This window comes from Dipteris shenzhenensis, chromosome 13 (genome assembly GCF_047967505.1).
Source record: "Dipteris shenzhenensis isolate YYH24624 ecotype China chromosome 13, Dip_SZ_1.0, whole genome shotgun sequence".
In the NCBI taxonomy this organism is placed as follows: domain Eukaryota; kingdom Viridiplantae; phylum Streptophyta; class Polypodiopsida; order Gleicheniales; family Dipteridaceae; genus Dipteris; species Dipteris shenzhenensis.
The window spans coordinates 14,787,323-14,811,108 of NC_141608.1; the positions used below are offsets into that span (position 1 = coordinate 14,787,323).

At 42.7% G+C, this 23,786-nt stretch overlaps 1 protein-coding gene across 3 annotated transcripts in view; it reads right to left on the bottom strand.

The window, feature by feature from the left end:
• Positions 1-15,208, bottom strand: part of LOC147895071 (pre-rRNA-processing TSR1-like protein) — a 45,323-nt gene extending 30,115 nt beyond the window's left edge. For 2 of the 3 annotated variants that reach the window (XM_087383563.1, XM_087383562.1), the window contains exons 1-13: positions 14,834-15,182; positions 14,656-14,735; positions 14,337-14,414; positions 13,630-13,812; positions 13,496-13,546; positions 10,091-10,222; positions 9,833-9,958; positions 9,546-9,623; positions 9,364-9,456; positions 9,007-9,138; positions 8,814-8,894; positions 8,633-8,728; positions 8,309-8,500 (exon numbers count right to left, since the gene is read on the bottom strand). In XM_087383563.1, the coding sequence (XP_087239689.1) occupies positions 8,309-8,500; positions 8,633-8,728; positions 8,814-8,894; positions 9,007-9,138; positions 9,364-9,456; positions 9,546-9,623; positions 9,833-9,958; positions 10,091-10,222; positions 13,496-13,546; positions 13,630-13,812; positions 14,337-14,414; positions 14,656-14,735; positions 14,834-14,921 (1,410 nt within the window). In that variant the 5' untranslated portion in view covers positions 14,922-15,182. Of the gene's footprint in view, positions 1-8,308; positions 8,501-8,632; positions 8,729-8,813; positions 8,895-9,006; positions 9,139-9,363; positions 9,457-9,545; positions 9,624-9,832; positions 9,959-10,090; positions 10,223-13,495; positions 13,547-13,629; positions 13,813-14,336; positions 14,415-14,655; positions 14,736-14,833 lie in introns of all 3 variants that reach the window. The other variant, XM_087383561.1, reaches the window with a different exon arrangement.
• Between the last annotated feature and the right edge of the window lie 8,578 nt (positions 15,209-23,786).

Consider the following 23,786-nt stretch of genomic DNA (forward strand, 5'->3'; position numbering starts at 1 on the left):
TTCACATGTCCCTTCTTGCCACAATAAAAGCATTCAATGTCCTTTTTGCCACGGGACTGACTGCGGGATTTGGACTTACTAGCAGATCTCCCCTTCTGCTGAGTCCTGCCTCTGTCCTGTACCTGCAAAGCATTTGAAGACTTGCTGCCCGCATTATTCTTCCTGCTCATCTCCTCCATAAGGAGAGAGCTCTCTACATCAGCATAAATAAGAGTGGCATTCGAGTTTGACAGGGTGGTCTTGAAAGTGTCCCAACTCTCGGGGAGGGTACACAGCAAGAAAGTAGCCTTGAACTCCTCATCAAGGTTCAACCCCTGTGCAATCAGCTGTGTAAAGATAGCATTGAACTCACTCAAGTGTGAGGTCATAGCTGTACCTTCCTTCATGCGAAGATCGACCAGCTTCTTCAGCCAATAAACCTTACTGGCTGAGCTCTTTTGGGCATACAATTCTTCTAGTCTTTGCCATAGACCATAAGAGGTCTTTTCAGCCTGTACATTGAACACAAGAGTGTCTGAAATAGTGAGCATGATAGCAGCCCTCACGGACAAATCAAGCTCTTCCCAGTCATCAGCTGCCATATCAGATGGCTTGACACCCTTCACCCTTATGGGCTTAGCAATCTTCTTTAACAGAAGTACATTCAAGCACTGTTCTGCCCATAATGCATAGTTGTGTGCTCCTTCCAGTTTCTTTATGTTCAGAATTGAAGGATCACCTCCCCCTGATGCCATATCAGATGAGGAAAGTACCTGACTCCCTGGAAGTAAAAAGACTGAATAAAAATTCTGATTTCTCAGAAAAAACCTGCTCTATTCAAGAGCCAGAAGCACTTTCAATGGTGCTGTTTTTACTGTCAGTAAAATCTGCAGCAAAACAGTAAATGACCCTGCAAATACTGTACCTTCTGACAAACTGTTCTGAGCTCAAAGAGGCATAAAAACAGTAATTTCAGACTGCTGCTGCTGCTCAACAAGTGCTTAACAGTGCATAATCATCTGACAAAACCACCAACACTGCTGTAAACACTGCTGTACTGACTGTACTGATCACTTTTCCCACCTCAGATGAGGTATTGCACTGAGTTAAATTGCAGAAACCACTTGACAAACACCCCAAAAACAGTAAATGACCCTTCAGCCTGTCACAAAACCTGCAACAGTAAATGGGATAAATCCCAAGCAATCACCCTTAGACCAAGGGGAGAAAATGCATCTGAAGATCTCTATCGGTAACCCAAGTGCTATCAAACAAAGTCTGGGCAAAAGCCCCTTGATCTGACACCTGAATCAAGTGGAGAACACCTCAACACTGAGGTAGCATGCAATATGAAATCTCTCTGACACTTGTACCTGACAATGTGCAATGCATAGACTGCCCCTGTGTACTCAGTAACAACACAAATCACAAAGTACAAACACCAAGAAGAAAATCTTTTGAGCACTGTCAACGATGGGCAGTTAGGGACCGAGTAAACTCGATGCGCCCTGACCAAGCGTGGCTCAACTGAGATTTTCAAAGTGCGTACAAAGAATGTGACCTGCAACAAATGTCACCAAATGCACTGCGGAAACAAAGCAAATGTGTGCTCCCTGGCTACACACTGCCTCAAGGCATATACTGCAAACACATCCAGGCAAAAGCCCTTTGAAATGGTCACCCAAAACTGAGAATTGCACTCAATAAATGCATAGAAGCTTCTGCAAAACAAGCATCTGACCTTCCTGAATGACAAGTAACTGCGCAAACACCACCACTGTGGCACAAGTCACCTCAAGCGTGAGTGACACGAGAGTACCTGCTGTACCTCAACAAATGCACAGTATACAGCTGAAATGCTTCAGGAATGCATCAGGAATGCTTCATGTACTGCGCGTACATGCACAAAACAGAGTGCTTCAGCACTATTCCTCTTCCAACAAAAAAAAAGTGTGTCTGCTGTACTTTTCAGTACCTGCTGTACTTCTATCCCTGCAGAGTACCTGTGTACTCTCTGTCCCTGTAGCAGGCACGCTTCCCCCCAAAAAAGTCGAGTCTTTGCAACAAAAAACAAACAAGTCCTGCTGTACTTTACTGTACCTGCAGGTGAGGCGTCCGTACAGTTGTACGGCAGTCCGTACGACTGTACGGACAGTCTGTACGGCTGCCTCGAAGCAGCTGCGCCACCCGTGCCCACGCCCGAACGGCTCGCGCTCTGGCTGCGCAATGCGCCGCCGCCCTGCAGCCTGCGAAAAAACGCCGCGCAGCCCTCGCCTTCACGCGTGTCCTATCTTTTAATGAAGGGTTGGCAATGTGCCTTTACCCCAACAGTTGATACACACATTGATGATTGATGAATTGTAGTAACAAACCATTCATCAACTCTCTCTTTTCAAAAATGTATAATTGCATGCTCTAGAAGCATATGCAACACCTAGTGTTACAATCTCACTGTGCCCACCTGTGAGCCCCCGATTTGAGGGGACAAGGGGCAGTGAGAGGTAGGAGGGCTGGGGAGAGAGACTCAGGCCGGCATCGGAGGGAGAATATAGGCGACCAGCATATTTTGGTCAGGGGTATCTTGATGTGGACCATGCATGACTACCCAAGATATGGACAGTGCGCAGGTACGTGGTTGTGTCTTTACATGTATAATATAGGATTATGCTTTTATGACTCTCTTTCACACGCATGTCTTATACTAACACATTCATGCACGCGTGCAGGACTTGTTACAAGTGGGTACCATGCTTGTCCTATTTGTGAACCAGGTTTGAAATCGCTTGCACAATACTCCAAACATATGAGGAAAAATGTTTATGAAGGTCATGCTCGATACCTTCCGCTGGACCATTTCGCACGTGGAGGTCAGCTTGATCCACCACCACCATATTTGAAGGCAAGTGACTGGATTCAGGCATGGAGGGTGAATGGAGAGGAACCTCCTCGTGGTATGAAGAGGCTATCTATCTTTCACGAGCTTCCTTATTGGGGTCAGTTACAAATCAATCATCTCTTGGATCCCATGCATATCTTCAAGAATCTAGGGGCTACTATTTGGGCACACTTGGTTGGTTCCAAAGACTCAAGAGGAGTGCGAGAAGACTTGCGTGCTATGAATAGGATGTTACACCCACTCCTCGTCCTGCCTCCTTCTCCAGTCATCTTCCTTCTTCATTCATTCCCAATTTTGGTGAATCTGGAAAGTCAAGATCCGAAGCCATCTGGTGGCATGGAAGCTGTGGAAGATAGTGATTGGGACCGAGAAGAAGCCGGAGGACATTGTGGACAAAAGAGATTGAAGCAAATGCAGATGAACTCAGTGCATGGGAGGAGAGGGATGCTCAAGCCTTGACAATGCTAATCGGCACGACAGCAGATGCTGTGATCCCTCATATCCAATTGGTAGGGGCGTCTTCAGAGGCGTAGGCCACACTGAAGGAGCTGTATGAAACTGACAATATAGCCCGTATCATTACTCTTCAGCATCAACTTTATAATCTTGATATGAACGAGGGTGATAGTGTGCATGACCATCTGACAAAGGTGAAAGTCGTGCAGGACCAGCTCGCAGCGGTTGGTCAGAAGGTGGACTTGAGCCAGTTGGCGTTGCTCACACTCTACAAGTTGCCACGGAGTTTCAAAAGTTGTGTGACTACGGTCACTACGGGTCAACGGACTAAGCCAATCACCTTTCAAGAGCTTGGCCCACTCCTGCTTCAAGACGAGGCTCGAGAGAAACTCTTCACGCAAACTGACGAGAAGGCATTAGTGGCCAAAGATAAGCCTGAAAAAGGAAAGTCAAAGGAGTTCAAGAAGTCAGGATGCTGACCGTAAGAAGAAAATGAAGTGCTTTTACTGTGAAAAGCTTGGCCACTCCGCCGAAGAATGCCGAAAGAAGAAGGCGGATCAGAAGCGGAAGAGAGAAGCCAGGATCGAAGAAGGCCTAAGAATGATTCTGCCAATGTGACAACAGGACACTTGTTTTTAATCAGTGAACATTGTTCAACGTATGCAGTTAGTGAAGGCAAGGAGGGTTGGTATGTTGACAGCGGAGCTTCCAAGCACATGTCTAACAGAAAGACTTGGTTCAAAACCATGGAAAGTACACACCCGGAATCCAAAGTTTCTCTCGGGGATAGCCGAACATGTCCTGTGAAGGGCATTGGTAGCATTCCTTTCATTACGACCTCGGGAGAGGAGAAGGATATCTCTGGAGTACTTTATGTACCCAATCTTTGCAAGAACTTACTGTCTATAAGTCAGATGGACAAGAACAACATGTCAGTTCTCTTTGAGGACTGCAAGGTCACCGTGACATCCAAAGCAAATGGACAAATGGTGGCCCAAGGAGTCGAAGAAAACGGACTATACCGCCTCAGTGCAATGTTGGTTCATGAAGACAACAGAAAGCCCAAACTTTGGCATGAGCGCTTCGGTCACGTCAACTATGGAACCTTGGCTGAAATGTCAAAGTCGAAGATGGTGGATGGACTTCCACCCATTACAGGGAAGGATGGTGGTTGTCGGGCTTGTCTAGAAGGCAAGCAACACAAGGACAAGTTCCCACAAGAGGCCTCGTTTCGGGCCAGCAAACCACTTGAGTTAGTTCATGCCGACATTTGTGGCCCAATGTCTACAGCATCGTGGGCAGGCTCTAGGTACTCACTTCTCTTTATGGATGATTTCAGTAGAATGACCTGGGTGTATTGCTTGGCTAGAAAGTCACACGCTTTCGAGAAATGAAGGACTGGAAGGCCAGAGTTGAAAAGGAGACAGGAGAGAATGTCAAGATGTTCCGTACAGACAAGGGGGGAGAATTCACTTCCAATGAGTTCAACACATTTTGTCGCAAGCATGGGATCAAGCGACAACTCACCACAGCACATACATCTCAGCAAAACGGGGTAGCCGAGAGGAAGCACAAAACCACCACGGAGACACGGCTTGCTATGTTACGAGGGAGGAACCTTTCTAAAGCCTATTGGAGTGAAGCTGTAAATACAGCAGTACACATCCTCAACAGGACCACGATGAAGGCCGTCAAGGACAAGACTCCATATGAGGCATTTTATGGTAAGAAGCCCTCTATCACTCATCTTCGCATTTTTTGTTCTAACGCATGGGTGCATGTGCACAAGGAAGAAAGGACCAAGCTTGATTCTCGGAGCAGAAAATGTAACTTTGTTGGGTATAGCGAAGAATCCGAGGCCTATCGACTCTTCGACCCAGTAAAGAAGCAAAATCCTTATCAGCCGAGATGTCATCTTCGAGGAAAAGGAACATGAACCGCAAGAGGAGCCTCAGATTGAGGAGGAGGAGATTGTTCAAGTTGACCATCCAAGAGGTGGCGAAATCGGAAGCTGATGTTCCACAAGGTACTGAGGAAGAGCAGGATGTTCCAGAAGCAGTTCCAGCTCCTCCTCCCACTGAGAAGCAAAAGAGGTTGCCCCAATGGTACCTAAGAACATTGGAAGACTCTCGGGTCACCGATATACCTGACAGTAGCAGTTCCGAATTGCGTCGGTCCCAACGTCTTAAGCAGACCCCATCCGTGAACTTTGCGTTGGTGGCTCAGCTTGAAGAGCCAAGGTCCTTCGAGAAGGCGAAGGACAATCCAGAATGGCAGGCTGCCATGCAAGCAGAGATGGATGCTATCCTGAAGAACAATACATGGGACTTAGTGGCCAGGCCCCCGCGACGGAAAGTCATCGGCACTAAGTGGGTATACAAACTTAAATTCAAATCGGACGGCAGCTTGGATAAGTACAAAGCAAGGTTAGTGGTCAAAGGTTTTGCTCAGACTGAAGGCATGGATTTTGATGAAACTTTTTCTCCCACAGCTCGCATGGTTACTATCCAGACAGTGATTGCCCTTGCTGCCTAATTCCATTGGCCTATTTTTCAAATGGACGTGAAGTCCGCATTCCTTAATGGAACCCAGGTGTACGTCGAGCAGCCACCAGGCTCCAGGGTCCCCATTAAAGGTCTGCAGGTTGAAGAAGGCATTATATGCGCTGAAACAGGCCCCCAGAGCTTGGCACCAAAGGATAGATGTATTCTTTCATAAGATAGGGCTAAGTCGGAGTCCTTTTAAGGCAAACCTCTACTTGTTCATTGAGAAGGGGTTGCGATTGGTACTCATCCTCTATGTTGATGATCTTATCTTGACAGGTGACCATGTCAAGAAGATTTCCCAGGTCAAGGAGCTACTCATGACTGAGTTTGAGATGACTGACCTTGGGTTATTACACTACTTCCTTGGGATAGAAGTAAAGCAAGCCAAAGACAGGATCTTCATTTCACAGGAGAAATATTGCAAAGAACTTCTGAAGAGATTCCAGATGGAAGATTACAGGACAGCAGTAACTCCATGGAGGTCGGACTCAAGCTACGTGTTCACGACACATCTCAGCCGGTCGATACTCCTTTGTACCGACGATTGGTAGGAAGCTTGCTTTACCTCACCAATACCCGACCTAATATTTGTTTACGGGTGCTGAGGTATCTAAAAGGCACTTGCACCTATGGGATCACCTACACCAAAGGCATCGAGCTAGGCACGTTCTGTGACAGTGATTGGGCGGGTGATGCTGACACCAGAAGATCAACAACAGGATACTGCTTCTTACTTGCATCTGGTGCCATCTCTTGGCTGAGTAAGAAACAACCCACAGTGGCCCTTTCATCTACAGAGGCAAAGTACAGAGCCGCATGTACAGCAGCTTGTGACATTGTGGTTGAGGTGGATTCTGGAGGACATGGACGTGTGTCAAGAGGACGCAACACTGCTGATGTGCGACAATCAGAGTTGCATAGCCATTGCCATGAATCCAGTGTACCATGCGCGGACCAAGCACATCGAAGTTCATTACCACTTTGTTCGAGAGCTCATCATCGACGATGTGATCGAGCTCATGTACTGCCCGACCGCCGACAACTTGTCCGACCTCTTCACGAAGGCACTCCCTCGAGAACAGATGGAGCACCTCATCAGACGAATGGGGGTTGGCCCACAGTTGTGACATTGAGGGGGGGTGTTCGAATCTCACTATGCCCACCTGTGAGCCCCCGATTTGAGGGGACAAGGGGCAGTGAGAGGCAGGAGGGCTGGGGAGAGAGACTCAGGCCAGCATCGGAGGGAGAATATATGCGACCAGCACACGGGCTGGGTCGCAGCCTGCAACAGCAGGTATAAAGGGGGGCTTTAGGCCTCACATGGAGGCACCAGCAGCAGCGCGGACCTGGCCGCCCAGGGCACCCTTATATAGGGGCCTGTGGCTGGCCAAGTCAGCCCAACCAGGGCCACCGACCAGGGCCAACCCTGGTTGTTTTATGGGCCCCATATAGTCGGCCACCAGACAGGGTACCGACCCTGCTGGTCGGTCATCTGAAGGGGCCTGGGCAGAGCCTATAAAAGGCCCACTTCTCCATTCAGCCCAGTATCCAGTGCATTACAGAAAGCCTTCCAAGGCAGTGTTCAGCACTCAGATCTGGGGCAGTTTGTGAGAGAGAGTTCATCAGTTTTCTCCAGCACCCTGCTGTGATTTGTACTGCTCCCTTGGAGCCATTTTCTGCCCACCATCCGGTGGATGAATATACTCTCTCTCTCTCCATCTATACTTGCTGTTATTTTCTGAGTATGTTTCTGTTGCATCTGCGGTCATCTATCTAAGCTGAGTGTGTAAGAGTTAGAGAGATCTTGGGTGGAGGATAGAGTGATTCATTCCCTATTCATTTCTAACACCTAGTTGCGGTGGATGAATATACTCTCTCTCTCTCCATCTATACTTGCTGTTATTTTCTGAGTATGTTTCTGTTGCATCTGTGGTCATCTATCTAAGCTGAGTGTGTAAGAGTTAGAGAGATCTTGGGTGGAGGATAGAGTGATTCATTCCCTATTCATTTCTAACACCTAGTTGAGGAGTATTAACAAAGACCGTTTAGACATACATAGAGTATATCTATGTGCATGTCTATGTGGTGTATCTATTGCAATGTTTAAAAAAATCATTTTAAATTATATTTAAAAATGGGCTTACACTTTTTTAAGAACAGCCTGAATACTGTCATCCTTTAAAAGCAATTTTTTAAAGCACAGGCTGAATACTGTCATTGACCCAATATGTACAAGCTAAAAGAAACTATTGTATTATGGATACTTTAGTAAAGGAACAACACATCTCGATGGCACAAACAGGCTTGGATATCAAAGCATAACATAAAGGAAAAATGACCGATTCACATGAAACAGGTGAACGAACAACCATCTTGACAAAGAGTATACAGCACCTTAATGCCCATACAGACCAAACCATCAGATTCGTACCATCATGTCACTATGAATATCCTCGTCGTCGTCTGCTACCGATACATCTCCCATTAGAAAGCCTTCTCCATCATGATTTCTCTCCTCAAAGATAACCCCATCTTCCTCATCTACTTCCCTTTTTATATCCACTCCTTCCATGGGTTCATCTTCAGATTCATTATCACTATTTTCATCCACAATCCATGCGGCCTGCACATATGGTAATCAATTTTGAATGCACAAAAACAAAAAAGCATTGACAACAAAAAGTAGCCACCAAAGAGAAGACACTTCAATAGGAGTGTAAAGTCCATATTTGCTCTGATAAGAAAGAAGGCCTACCTGGTATTCTGATGTGCCCTTAGGCATAAGTCTATTTTTCCTCTTTTGACGGTTCTCCTCCTTTGCCTTTGCCAGCTCCTCCTCAGTTGGCCAAGTCTAAGCGCATTTAAAGAGGACAGGTCATTGACCTCTCTTTTCTGATAGAAAATGACTGATCAAGCATCTACGCACAAAGTTTTACCTGTTCCCCAGCAAGTGTATCTGGCGTATTTTCAACAATCAGAAGTTCCTGCAAAGTTGGATCTGGTTGAAAAATAACCGCCTGCACCAAAAAAAAATCGTTATAGGTAAAATTATGTAGACTGCAGTCTGCAAATAACCAATTAATAAGAACCTTATTATTCTTTCGAAAATATGAAGATCCAAGCTCTCACTTTCTCTGTGGCATTATTTTCTATCTGCATCTGATCTGCCTTGGCCACCTTTTGATCTCGTCGAAAGGGAAACGGATCTTTGAGTACGTCAACTTGTCTTAGCTGAAAATCTCCCAGACCAGTCAAATGTACCTAGACTCGTTCAAAAGCCCACATCCGATCTATTCAGATTCATGCTGGTGGAGCATGGGAGACAAAGAACTAAGAATTTCTGATACAATTGATAACAGTTTTACCACTCCCCATATTGAGTCATATTGAGGTTGCTACAAGATGGAGACAAACATCCTTATTACTAGACACAAATTTATAAAAATCTCTATGCATGCTTGAGCAATCAAAACGAAGCCATGTTACCAGTTGATTTACAGAAAGACCTCGCCCGCGGACATAACCAGACAACAAGAGAGTACCTCGCTCTGACATTTCAACATCCGGTACAAAATCAAGCTGAAATTCCAAATTTGGGAAGCTGAGAGATGTTTGAATTCTTTACTTGATAAACTGTTCAAAAAACTCTACATAGAGTCCTAGAATACCTGTTCTGCCATCACAAAAGGTCGTTGATTTCTCCAATGAGGATTTGACGGTCTATGATTAGTCAAGTGTCGCAATATCTGCTTCACATTAATAGACATGATCTCTTATCAAACATGCTTAAGTGGCCACCACACAAGTGAAGTTGTGACCATCATAAAGTGAATACAAAACCTCACTACCCTCTTTCTTCACCAGCTAGCAAAATTCAGCTGAACAATGAACTCAATTCAATACCCTTTTTTTCCCTCTGCATGAAGCAACAATTGGATTACAAATCTGCATTTACCTGCTGAAATTCTTCAGGCATATCTGCAGAAAATATCTTCGAACCTTCTGGCAGCTCTGCACCCAATGCTGAAGTGCATTCTTTCTTAGCATCTGACCGTCTCTTGGCAGGGAGCTCCACAAGATCCTATTTAATTTGTAGCATCAGGGTTACTCGATCCAGGTAAAGGCTACTTTACAAATAGTAGCACAGGAACTCAACATTTTATATGCAGTCAGGCTGCAGAAGTTGCTAAGGACGAATTGAAAGATATGTTACCAGCATCAAACCAATTGTTGTGGGCAGGCCTTGTGCTCTTAGCATAGACAAGCACAACTTTCCATTTTTGTGCACCAATTGGTCTTTTTCAGAAATTGCTGCACTTGTTACAAATGCGATAACATCTGCCACCTACAACAAAGCAAAACAGCAACAGTTAAACAATGTTCAATTGACCCTAAACTTGATATCTACAATTAAAGGAGCCACCTTTGTGTCACTGCTGTTACTTTCATTTCCAATATTTAAAAACAACAGGCATGAGAAGGAAAAAGTACTAACTCCTATGAGTGATTATTTGGGATGGTCAAATGATTTAACAAGACATACCTCCAGTAGGTGCCCCGATGACTTTTATTGGGAGTATTCATTAGATGAGGGGTGACAGAAAAATTAACGTAAGCTAAGGTGGCAAAGTAAGGTAAGCAAAAGTGGCGAATTCTGGAGGGTTCCGCAAGTGCAGAATTCTGGAAATTTCTGCAGAATGACCTGAGCAAGTATAAGAGGGGGAGGGGCATGTCTCCCCTCTTGGCTTCTTCTCACTTCGTCTCCCTCTGCCGGCTACCTCCCCGTCTCTCTCTCTCTCTCTCTCTCTCTCTCTCTCTCTCTCTCTCTCTGGCTTATGGTTGCAGCTCTTGGAAGAAAGGTGAAGGAGATGGAGAGCAAAGGCAATCAAGAAATTATTGCAGAGGTTATGGAAAAATACAACACATCTCTAGTAGCGCCAATACTTGTCTCCACGGTTGAAGAGATGATCACCACTCAGGTAAGCTCAGCCAAGAAAGAGATGGCTATTCTAGCCAACAACAAAATCAACAAAGCAGACTATATACGGAGGTAAAAGAGCAGGAAGCCATAGCAAAAAACAGAAGGAGATACCACAGATAGAATGGGATGAAACCGACATCAGTTGGATCTCTCAGAAGGGAACACAAATACAAGTTGAGTTCACAGAGAGGGCAGGTAGAGTCAAGATTCTCCAACAGACAAACAAATTGAAAGGCACACGGGTATGGTTATCTGAGGAGCTTACCCCGAATCAGCCCAAACAAAGGAATGTTGAGCTTACTAAAGTGAAGGATGCACGCAAAGATGGAAAATCGGCAGTATAAAGGGATGGACAAGCCTTGATCCATGATTTCAAATCTAAACCCAAAGACTCTCAATCTTAAACTGATGTTGCTCAAGCCATTTTTTCCTAAGATAAAATTAGTAGCTACTTATGCATCTAAATAAACTGGGGCTGTGATGATATACTCCCCCAAAGACTCTCAGTCTCTAACTGATGTTGATGTTTTTGGTGTGTGCTCTTTTGTCCCATAGACCCGCGAGGTCTCTTGTGGACGTTAATCTCTCCCTCTCTCTCTCTCTCTCTCTCTCTCTCTCTCTCTCTCTCTCTCCAGGCTTGCTGGCTCTCTCAGCTGCCTCTCAACGTACGATTAATTAAGCGCCTCTCAACCTAAGAAATTAAGCATCAACCCTCCGATTGTCTCCCACACGAATCTGTCACGCAGCCTCCTGCTCAAACCTCCATAAATTTTGTTCTGAAAGTTAACTGTTCTTTGCAAGTGATTTGGAGCCGATTGGAGTTGTTTGTGTAGAGTTATAAATTTTTTTAAGTCGAGCGATCCAGTATAGCACCTTCCCAAACAACCATAATTCTAGCAAACATGGTTTTGAAGGTATTTCAAAACTCATGCTGAGAAGTACCAACTTCTAAAAGGGATACTATTCCAAGACATGTAGATACCCAAGCTGGTAGCTCCAACCCAGCAAAAAAAGAGGCACTAGCTTCTAAAAAGAAGCTCGACTTTTCAAAGAATAAAGGACGAGGGACTTGATTTAATTTCTGGATTGAATAAGGAGCTTTGAGCAATAAGAACAATTATAGAGAATGAACTCCCTTTGTAACATCCGATTACAACATATTTTCACAGATAGAGGCCATAGACTCTAGCAAACTCAAGTCAACTGAAAGTGATACTCTTGTTCTTTTTAAACAATGTGAACAGGTATGTAAAAATGAAATAAGCTGACACTTTGACGCATTTCTCGAATGTTTATTATCTATTTTCATGTTGAACCTACGTGATATTTCATCTATATCAATCTGATCCAAGATGGTGGAATGTGATCCAAGTTGCTGCCAGAAGTAAATGGTCTTTGAAGATAGAGGCGTGGATACAAAGATGCCAATGTTTCCCACTGGTCCATCTATTGGTTGAGAAGAAGTCTTAGAAAACGATTCATCATCTCCTCAAGGATCCACGGATAGTACAGCATCATCGTAACCATTTTTAGGATCAAATTTTAGCTACTGACAATATCAGAGACTTAAGGATACAACTAGGGATAGACTACTTTGGAATACAAGACTTCACTCTTAAAAATTTATAGAAAGTGGTTTTGATGCCTCCCATAAAAATACCAATAAAAGATAAAAATGATGAGAACATCCACACCGAGTTTGGGTTCAATACTTTCATAAAATCATGATGAAATAAAAAAAGGAAATCTGACTATGCAAATACAAGTTGATTGGCAAAGGAACAAAAGATATGTCTATGATAAATTATTCAAGAAGTGATGACGACACAAGTGTTGCCTTGCTTGCTAAGTATGTCTTCCTTTTGTTTTTAAAAAATGTTTCCTTTTTTACTCTTTTGTTTTCTCAATCGTACAAAGGTATATACATCAATTGTTACAACATAAATCTAAATTTGTATATTGGATATTTTCTACTCTTCCAAAGATATATAGTATTTACATTAATAATTTCATCCTCAATGTCTTACTGTCAAAATAAGCACTGGTGATCATGGCATATACCGGCGCAAATGCCAACATCTATGCCAATTGTCATTCTGTTAACGCATATTCCGACGGTAACTTGGCTACTAACACTCTGCTACTTTTTTCAAAAAACATATTTTTGTAGTTCAAAAATTTTTCTATGTGCATAAAAGCATTGCAAATAAATATAGAGACACACGATGTAAAACATAAATATGGGTCTAGTCTTTAGGCTTTCACTTCTTGTGTTGTCTTGATTGACTTGCTGAGAGCAAGATACAATCTGGAGAAAACATTGAGTAACTTCTTATGTACACACCTAATCCCATGCATCTTCAATTATGCTCCTCACAAGAACAATAAAGAAAGGCTTTTCTATGAGAGATTGTTAGGTTTTTGATTCACATATCATGCAATCAAACAATCTATCAGTTTAGCCATTATAACATATCTCTTTATTTCCTATTCTTACTTTGTGGCTTGGATGATCTCATGCATACTATTTCGTTGAATGCTTTCTTTTAGGATGTCGAGGACAAGACCAAGTATGATCATCAAAAGAAATCAACATAATGCTAGAATCATGAGCATGATATAAGACGTTGTCCTTACCTTTGCAATGGCCAAGCATCCTTGAAGATCTTCCTGAGGTGCTTCAATGACCTTCACTAGCACCCAAAATCAAAGTAAAGATATCGACTGATTGCAAAACATATCAGGTGTATATGCAATCAAAAAATCCTTACCGTGAACCTTGATTTGTGACTTGGGCTTAGATACGTCAACAAATTGCTCTCTATACCCTCTTGCATGGAAAAGTCATCAGTCTCCATAGTATTGCCGTCCATATTTACTGATGCATTGATTTGTTCCAAAAGTAGACTCTTCACTCGTTTTAGGTTTGCCTTCGACGAAAGTGGAACAAGCGCCTATCAAAACATTGGAGCACTGAGTAAGGTAGCTACATACACACGAAAAACTGGCCGATCATTAAACCACATGGATTTACTCAAACTCAAATTTAGACACACATCTACCAATGGTTACACCACATAGATCTACTCACATACGCACAGTTTTTCGGCAGTTTTCTCGAAGTGATAAACATAACGCAGGTTTATTGCCGTCCTACATGATAGACTGTATATTGTATATATATCTTCATGAGACGAGAATACATCCAATCTCAGAACAAGCGAAAGAACAAAGGTAAGAAGTGATTTTTGATAAAACAAGCGAAAGAACAAAGGTAAGAAGGGAGTTTTTAAGTGACTTTAAACAAAATTATGAGAGAATAAAAGGGGGAGGGGTTTTTGTAAGCAAAACTACGTTTATGTTCTCATCACTACAAGCATAAGCTCTGAGTTTCGAAAGATTCCAGAACCTCTTGTGTATTTAGAGACAGGAAATAATACTCCCCGAATTCGGACAAATAAAGCGCACAAATACGCACAAGTATAAGTGGTGGACGGGTTAATTCAGCAACCCCACGTTTCTCAGCCAATAGTGCCATTCTTTTCTGATCGCGGACCTACAAGAGGGAACAGAAGATTCGTCTGTCATGGACAGCTTTTATTTTTAGCTTAATATTCAAGCTTAAGAACCAGGGTGTTTCTTACATTGTAATTGGCTGAAACATCAGAAATTTAAAGCAATGAGGATGTCTTATCCATATTGTTGTGTCTTATCAAGATTAACTACTTTGATCCTGCTTTTGCGACATGACGTGTTGAAATTAGTCTCTATGAACAAGATGCTGATATGAGTCTCACAATTTTGTTGCGGTGCAGCCTTGCAACACGAGCATTTTGTGTCCCAACGACGTGATGACCCCTGCTCGCGCCACTTGATACTGTGGAACAAGGAGTGATGAAATTCCAACAAAACTTTCAAGAGCAATAATACATCTATGATCTCCTATTGTAAAGTTGAGGAAGAATACAGGAATACCTGTGCCTGTTTTGTGAACGTTGCGCGAGGATTTGGATGCAAAGCGCGTTTTGTGAGGCTTATTCTTTTGCGATCGAGAGTGTCCCATCTTGCAAGAACCTGCACTTTCTCAGGAGCTAGCCACAAGTCTGAAGCTCCTGTGTTATATACTTAAGTGTGTCACATAAACCCTACACCTTATAGATTTGTTTGATACTCAAGTGTTTCACATAAACCCTACACCTTATAGATGTGTTTGTTAGCACTGCCCCCGTGAGGAGCTCGGCTCTAGCATAGCACTTTTTTTTGGAGCCCTTTGAAATCGGAACACGCACTTATAGGTAGTCAAGGGGCAGTTCGCTACGCACTTGTGCCGCTTGTTAGCACTGCCTTCTAGTGAAAGTTTTGCAAAAAAGTGTCCTCCCAATAGTTTTTGGACACCTCATGTGTTTGTTAACTCCAAATGGCCGCCCAACCTTGGGTGTTATTTGGTGTGTAAACAACCTAAGGGTGTCACATAAACCCTACACCTTATAAATTGTATATAGTTTGCTGGTTTTTTATGAACACTGGTATAGGTGTGATTGGTCCTGCTCCAAAGTGAAAAGATTTTAATGTGTATTTTTGTTGTGGATATCCATGTGGCAATTTGCGATTCGGGCTTGCAAAAGGGTTTAAAATTGGTTTAAGGAGTCGTATTAACTCCTCTTTCTATAGCGCCATTGTGTGAGAATTTCCTTCACGTTTCATTGCATATTGTAGTTTTGTGGCCTACAGAGGATATCTCCATTCATGGAGGAGATACTTGATCAGAAGCTCATTAGTTGGAGCGCATGCAAGGATTTCTATAAGAGTGCTTGGAGTGCTTTGTTTTGGAATCCCCTTCTCAGTGCGTATTGTGTAGCAATGGCCTGCAAAGATGATTTCCCGAAAGCGATGGAGATAGAAAGCAAAGATGATTTCCCAGAAGCGATGGAGACAGAAAGCAAGACCTTTGCGAAAAGTTTGCTGTGATCTGGCATTGCTTTCATACTTCTACTTCATCTTCTAGTTTCTCTAATAAATTCCTGCTTTTGGTCTTTAAAGTGATGCTCTTCTCATGTAGAACTCGCCAAACGATACGAGAAAGATATTATTGTAGAAGGTGAAGATGAAAGCGCTTATTTGTCCGGTAGGTGCTATTGGAGTAGCATGGAGACAAGATGATGAAAAGAGAGATATGCCCAATATATAGGTACAAGTTACATCTAAGAGTGACATCATATGTGAGCTCAAGAGAGCATCTCTAGATCCACAATTCTCTCTCAATCACACACCACACTCCTATATTCACTCAATCACACCTACTGAGGATTGACACATCATTAGTCACACCTAACTCAGACACACCTACACACACTCAACCATAGACCTTACGGCCCTTGGTATGATCCCATTAAATCAATTTGTCCTTCATTCCCCCCCACTAATTAATGACGTCATCCCTCAGCAGTAGTACATGGGATGCTCCATGGCTTGCCCACCATCATGTGGCAACACACACGGCCCCAACCTGTGACTCACTCCTAGGACTCTTGGTTTACAATTGGGAGATAAACAATGGCTATGCATGGGAATACCCTTAGATCCAGCAAGGTAGGACATAAGACTAACAATCATTTGAGGGGACATCCCAAGGCAGAGAACCCTTATTGACCACACACACAAAAAAAAATCTACTTTGAAGATGTGGGGAAACTCCCCCCTTTGATGGCATATCTTGTGCTATTCCTCCTCCTCTTCCAAGCTACCATAGTGTGAGGTACATTGTCATTGGAGAGGTTCTTGGTGTAGGCCTTCTTGTAACTCCTTTGCCCTTTGATCTTTCTTGCATCCTTCTTCTTCATAAAAGAATCACTAGCTAGTATAGCTAGTATATCACCATTGAGGCACATAATGTCTTCCTTGATCTTCAAATCTATGCTCATCAAATCACTACTCAAGTGAAGCACATAACCTTTCACCATTACATGCATTTTAGGCAAAGCCAAGGCAAAGAACCTATGAAGAGTAGGCAAAGAACCTATGAAGAGTATCCATCATATGCTTTAATGTTGCATAGCATAGTGTATGAAACATAAAGCCATACATAATTAACCTCAAACTTTTGTAGTATGCATAGAGCATATCATCCACATAGAAAAGTAAAGGGGCTCTATACATCACTAAACCAATCTGAAACATCATGAATGAAGAGTGTGTGTAGAAGACACTTACAACACCCTTTTTTATAGTGAAGATTAGACAAATTTGGAGTAGGAAAGATAAATGTTTAATAGATAAACTTTGAAATAAACATCCACAAAAAATGAAGTAGCATCATTAAAGGATGAACAATTTTATCTAAAAGAGGAAATGTGAGCAGTAGAGCTTTGATAAGTCATTAGCAGCATCACTTTTATTGAAGAGGGGAGTCTGCCTACCTGCCACCATCCAAGAAGAAAAACGTGGTGAGAACTAGTTAAAGCTTAGTTGGGAAGACAGGTGTCATGAACACCCCTCCCTTGTTACCGAAGTCACAATAAAAATAAACACTTAACAATAGACTTACAAAGCAAGTTGTAAAAGTTATGAGTGAGAAGGTTAGTATAGAGTAGTGGTATGATAAATGAGGCATTTTTGTAGAAAGAAGGACAAATTAAGTTTAAAAATTTATAGAAAAGATAGAAAAATGCTAGGAGAGACCCATTTGATAACAATTAGGGGAAGGGTAGTGAATTGATGGGTGGGAAAGACCAAAAATAAGAGGGGGAATTTTGAAAGGAGTTAAAAAGGAAAGGAAGGGGAAGAAGTTGGAAAGAGATATTTTAAGGCATAAAGATATAGAGAGGGGGGTTGGGTTAAGGGATAGAGACAGTTAAAGAGAAAGATGGGGGATGGGTTTAGGTATTATAAATAAATTAGAGGGGGATGTTAGCAGAAGATTAAGGGTGAGGAGGGAAAAATGGGGTAAGGATGCTTGTTGAAAAAACCAAAAAATAGAGGGGGATATTAGAACATAGAAAGACAAGTTAGGGTTATAAAAATTAAAGTGGGAAATTGTTTTAAAAAATATTTTAAAGGGGGTTAAGGGGAAATTACAAGGGAAAAAATATAAGGGGAATAAAAAGGGAAGAAGTAAAGGGGCAATAAAGGGTAAATGATATAGTAGAGAAGGGGGATGAAAAAAGGAAAGGAGGGAAAAGGAACAACAAAATTTAGGAAGAGATATACATATAGACGAGGGGGGAGAATGTATGTAAATAGCGAGGAGGGAGAGATTTAGGAGAGAGGGGGATGCGGGGGGGGGGGTATGGAATTAAAAAGAGGAGAATGGAACAATGAAGGGGGGCTAAATAGAGAGGAGGGAGAGATTAGGAGAGAGGGGGAGGGGGGGTTAGGGAATTAAAAAGAGGAAAATGAAAGAACGAAGGGGGGGGGGGGGGTTAAATATAATGCCATGGAAAATACTTTAAGACAGAGGGGGGGGGTTAGTCGCAGACTATACAAAGAGCTTGATCGACAAGATAGCAGGGGTTTAATGGAAGAAAAGAAGGACCTGTGAGTCCATTGCACTTGGCCGGTGGAGAAGGAGTACATGTGTGTGAGGGAGATACAAGCCGTGGAGAGGGATTGCAATGCGTAGAGGTGGCTGAGGAGCAAAACGTGGCTTGAAGGCACTGAGTGCAGCACACTACCTAAGATTCCAACAAGGTGTAAGGGGACCTACAGGCTTGAGGATTTTGCATGAGGCATGGGAGAAATGAGGACGGGGCAAAGCTTAATGGTTAGTAGCGGGCGTGGGTAGGGGAGGTGAGCAGTGAGCAGTGACTTAGTGACTGATGGGAGGGCACATGAGATAATAGGTTAGTCAGGGAAGGTGAAAGGTCTAGGGGGACGCATTGCGAGATGCATAAACCGCGCATCGAGGGAACGTGAAACGAGGAGTACACAGGGCGACACACGTGGGGATCTAGGGGTTTAGTATATTAAAGAGGAGTGTTAAATTGAGGAAATAGGGGGGGGAAGAATAGGGAATAATAGGGGAGAAAAGGTAAATTAGGGAATAATAGGAGAATGAAAGAACGAAGGGGGGTTAAATAGAGAGGAGGGAATTAAAAAGAGGAGAATGAAAGAACAAAGGGGGGTTAAATAGAGAGGAGGGAGAGATTAGGAGAGAGGGGGAGTGGGGGTTAGGGAATTGAGAAAAATGAAAGAATGAAGGGGGGGGTTAAATATAATGCCATGGAAAATACTTTAAGATAGAAGGGGGGGGGGGGTAATCGCAAACTATGCAAAGAGCCTGATCGACGGGATGGCAGGGGTTTTAATGGAAGAAAAGAAGGACATGTGAGTCCATTGCGCCTGGCTGGCGAAGGAGTACGGGCATGATCCGTGAGGGAGTTACAAGCTGTGGAGAGGGAACTGCAACGCATAGAGGTGGCTGGGGAGCAGAACGTGGCTAGAAGGCACTAAGTGTAGCACACTACTCAAGGTGTAAGGGGACGTGCAGGCTCGAGGATTTTGTAAGAGGCGTAAGAGAAATGAGGACAGGGTAGAGCTTAATGGTGGTTAGTAGCGGGCGTGGGTAGGGGAGCTGAGCAGTGAGCAGCGACTCAGTGAGTGATGGGAGGGCTTTAATTTATAGGAGAGAATAGGTTAGTCGGGGGAGGTGAAAGGTCTAGGGGACGCATTGCGAGGCGCATAGACCGTGCATTGAGGGAACATGAAACGAGTACATAGGGTGGCACATGTGGGAATCTAGGGGTTTAGTATATTAAAGAGGAGTGTTAAATTGAGGAAATAGGGGGGTTGGAAGAATAGGGTAAATAGGGAACAATAGGGGAGAAAAGGTAAATTAAGGAATAATAGGGAAAATAGAGTAAAAGGGGGGATTTTAGGAAAAATTGGGGGAAGGTAGGGGTAAAAAAAGGGGGGTTTAGGGGAAGAAAGGGGAGGGTAGGAAAACTAGGGGAGAGAAGGAAAAATTAGGGGAAAACAGGGGGAAGGGGACAGGAAATTAGGGAAAATTTTGGGCTAGTTAGAGAGTTAGGAAAAACAGGGTAAAATAGGGGAAGTAAGGGGAAGAAAAGGAGAATTGATTTTGGAAAAAGAAAATGAATAGAGGAATTTTAAGAAATAAATTTAAATATGAAATGGGAGATAGAAAAAAAGAGTTTCTAAAGAGAGGAGATTAGGGAAAAATGAGGAAATGTTTTTGAGGGGTAGTTAATGGATAGTTTAGTTGAGTTTTAGGGAATTCAAACAAATAGATAAAGGAAATAAAAAGGAAGTCGAGGAATATAAAGGAAGAATGGAAGAGAGGTGAGAAAAGGATAGTGAATTAAAGAAATTAAGGAAAAATATAAAGGGAAACATTAAAGAAAAAGGGGGGGGAGTGAAAAATATAATATAAATGTAAAGGGGGGAATGAATAGGGAGTGTGTGTGTGTGTACCCGCTTTTGCCCAAGTAGAGTACATCACACAAGGTGAGACAGTAGGTCATCATCGAGTGTGATGACCTACTGTCTACCCGAAAAGGGAAAGAAGTATGTGTAAATTTAGTTTAAGATGTGGAAAGGAGTTTGAGGCAATGTAGTTGTGAATAATTTTATTGATTTTGTGGAGAATGAAGCCGTTGTCTTTGCAAATGTTAATAAGTAAAGAAAAGGCATCAAATTCATCAGAACATGAGTAAAGGATAGGGAGAATGAAGGTTAGGCAAACTTTGTACGATGAGGAAAAAGGTCAATTGCTATGGCAATAAATAAGGGAGATGGTGGGAAAATTGAGAAGTTTTTTCTTCCAAACAAATGTAGAAGAAAAATCTCCGATAAAAGGGGGGGAAAGAGAGATGTGAGTGTTTAAAAAGGTGCAGGAGAGTCCTATGAGATTTTGGTTGGTGTTGATAAAGGAGAAGGTTAAGCTACATTTGAGGGAGATGATGTGAAGCGGGTAGATGGTAAGGGGGTCATCCTCATTAAGAGGTCTGGAGGGGTCAAGGAAATTAGTAACAAGGGGATTGTTGATGAAGAGGATGTCCTCGACATACCTAAAGGTAAGGAGAAAGAGAGGGAGAAAGCCGGAAAGGCCAAGACGTGCTAATTTCTTTATGAACTTGAATTCGAAGGAAGTGAGATAAAGGTGGGACCAAAGAGGTGAACAAGAGAAGCCCTTTAGATTGGGTCTAGTAATGAGAGCTAGCCTGGATAGCACATAAATCAAGAAGAAGGTAGTTGTAGCTTAGAAAGGTATCAAAGCTTAAAAGGGTTTTACATTATCCCTTTTTGTGAGGTGGAAACTACCAAATTTGAGTAAAAAGCCTTTGCAGCCTACTTTAGAAGCAAGTTCGCAAAAATAGGTGAGGGATTCTATAAGGCTAAAAGGGCCAAAGTGAGGAATAGCTTCGTAGCAGTTTGCTATGTCAGGAGAATATAAGGAGTGAATCTCAAGGGGTAAATTGATGAGGAACTATAAGTTAGAATCAATGCCACAAAGCATGTTCGTGGATACATTGATAAAAATTTTATAAGTGGAATGTCATTTTTCTCCCTTTACGGAGATGACATTTTTTAGCTCTTTGAGCCCTAAGGCTAAGAGATCAGTAAGTGAGGAGAAGATGCAATTATGGGCATTGGCCAACGAAAGCCATGTTTGTGTGCCTTATAGGTACACATGAGATAGGGTAAAGAATTGAAAGAAGAAGGAAGATTGAGAGAGCCAAGGATAATAGAAAGGGATGAAAGAGTAGTGGAAGGGGGGTTGGATGAGGGTAGGAATTCACGGGAGTTTAATCTTTCAAGGGTCAGGGTATGTACTAAAAATTTACAAAGAATGATGGGAGTTTGGGAGGCCTTATCTAGACCGATGATGAACACATGGCCAAGAAGCCAGTTAACTTCGTCAAGAAGAGTTTTGTCTTCAAGAGGAGACTTAGAAGGAATGGAATTCTTTCCAAAAAAGATGGACAGGCTATTTAATAGATGGGTAGGGTCCAAGTTTAGGGAGAGATAGACGTCATGGAAGGTTTGGATGAGTGCTTGAAGAGCGAGATGTGGATCTAAGGGTGTGATATGGATGTGATTGAGGCCATAATGAATGTGGGAGCGGAGAAAGGGATGATGAAAGAAGCTAGGGTTAGAGGTACAAACATGAAGTTTGTTATCAAAGGATTTGAGAAAGGGTTTAAATCTCTTGAGAGATGTGCAAAGACAAGAAGAGGTGAAGTTTTCAACTAAGGTAAGTTTAGGCTTGTAGAGAAGGGATCTAAGGGGAGGTGTATATTTCCAACTAAAAGCAAAAGAGTGAGGAGAGAAGCTAAAGCTCTTCACGAGGGCGAGGTGGTAGTGGGTTTATGGTTTGCAAGTGAACGTGAGGTCGATAAGAGAGGAGAAGCCTTGTGAAATGGGGAAGCGGGATTTTGTCGCTGATGAGATGCACAAAAGGAGCAGTAGATGAAGTACCCCATTGAGAGCTATCGGTGTGCGTCGGTGCGGGGCTCCAAGAATTCTCACGCGAGAGGAATTTGATCAGCGAATGTGCTCTAATGAACAATGTCTGAAAGGGAATTGAAATGTAAAAGTAGAGTATTTCTGTAAAGGGATCTGGGGGGGATTTTAATTAGAATTTTGTTAGTGTAAAGAGCAACAAAATATTTCAGATTCTTTTGATTAGGAGACAACTATAAATGCAGTAAACCATTGTTGAGAAGAGTAGTAGTGCGTACCTTGGGTGAACCAGAAGAGCCAATCTACAAAATCGAAGAGCCGAAGTAGATCAGTGTTTATCCCAGTCGATGGAGTAGTGCAGATCATTGCCACCAAGTGCTTTTACTTTGGGAACTGAAGCACTAGAGGAGGTTGGTAAGGAGTTTTTAACCAGGGAGGCTTGTGAAAGATTAACCTCGTGAGCAAGAGGGGATGTCTTTTGAAGTTTGGGGGTATACTTGGGAGGGGAACTGTGTCTCCGTTTGAGAGAGAGGTTGGTTTTAGAAGAGGAGGGAAGGGAGAGAATGCAAAAGAGGGTCCGAGAAGGATTTGGAAGGAGGAGGGGAAGGTAAAGTCAACAGAGGGTATGACGGACTTGGCTATTTCAATAAGTATGACTCTGAAATGTTAAAAGGTGATAAGGGAGAAAATAACTTCCTTCGGTAACTGAGAAGTCCAATTGAGAAAGGCGAAGAACTTAGCTTGAAGGGAGCTAAGAGGAAAAAAGATGTCTAGGTGATTTAGCACATACCATAAGACATGGTCGAGCCACAGAATGGAGGATTTACAGGAGAGATTGGTCTTCTTGATAAGGCAGGTACATTTAATCTAAGGACGAAAACACGTTCAAGTAGTTTTTGACATAGTAATCGTCATCTTTGTTTGAGAAGCCAGAGTCCTATTGGTTGGAGCCTTTGGAGCGAAAAAATATATCCTTAATAAGACCACACTTGGAGTGATCAACGGTTTTTTTCATTTGGTAAAGGGAGAATATGGCGTATATCGCTATCTTTTGTGGTGGTAGATGAAACACAAAAGATTATTTAGGCATCACTACATTGTGCTTCATTTTGTTGACTGAGGATACATGGATTAAGATGGTACTTGTTTTTGTGGAGGGGCTTGCCAAAGTTTGGTTTGAGAAGCAAGCCAAGGAGAACAAGCAAAGTTGGTCATTGTTGATTATAATATTTGTGAAGCATTTTGGTCATTGTTTGTTGACTACAATATTTGTGGAGCATTTTGGCCATAAGGAATTCTTCATGTGTGCATATCTACTACAAGAGATACTCTTGCGTATCTACAAGAGATAGAGAGTATGTCGTGAGTCACATGATTGATGGAGACATTGATGAGTTCTTGACTTAGGTTCATTTGGAAGAATCTCACTACCATGGAGCAAGGAAAGGGTTCTTGGATTCACAAACATCTGGCACCCAGGATAATTGAGGGCAAAGATGTGTGCGTT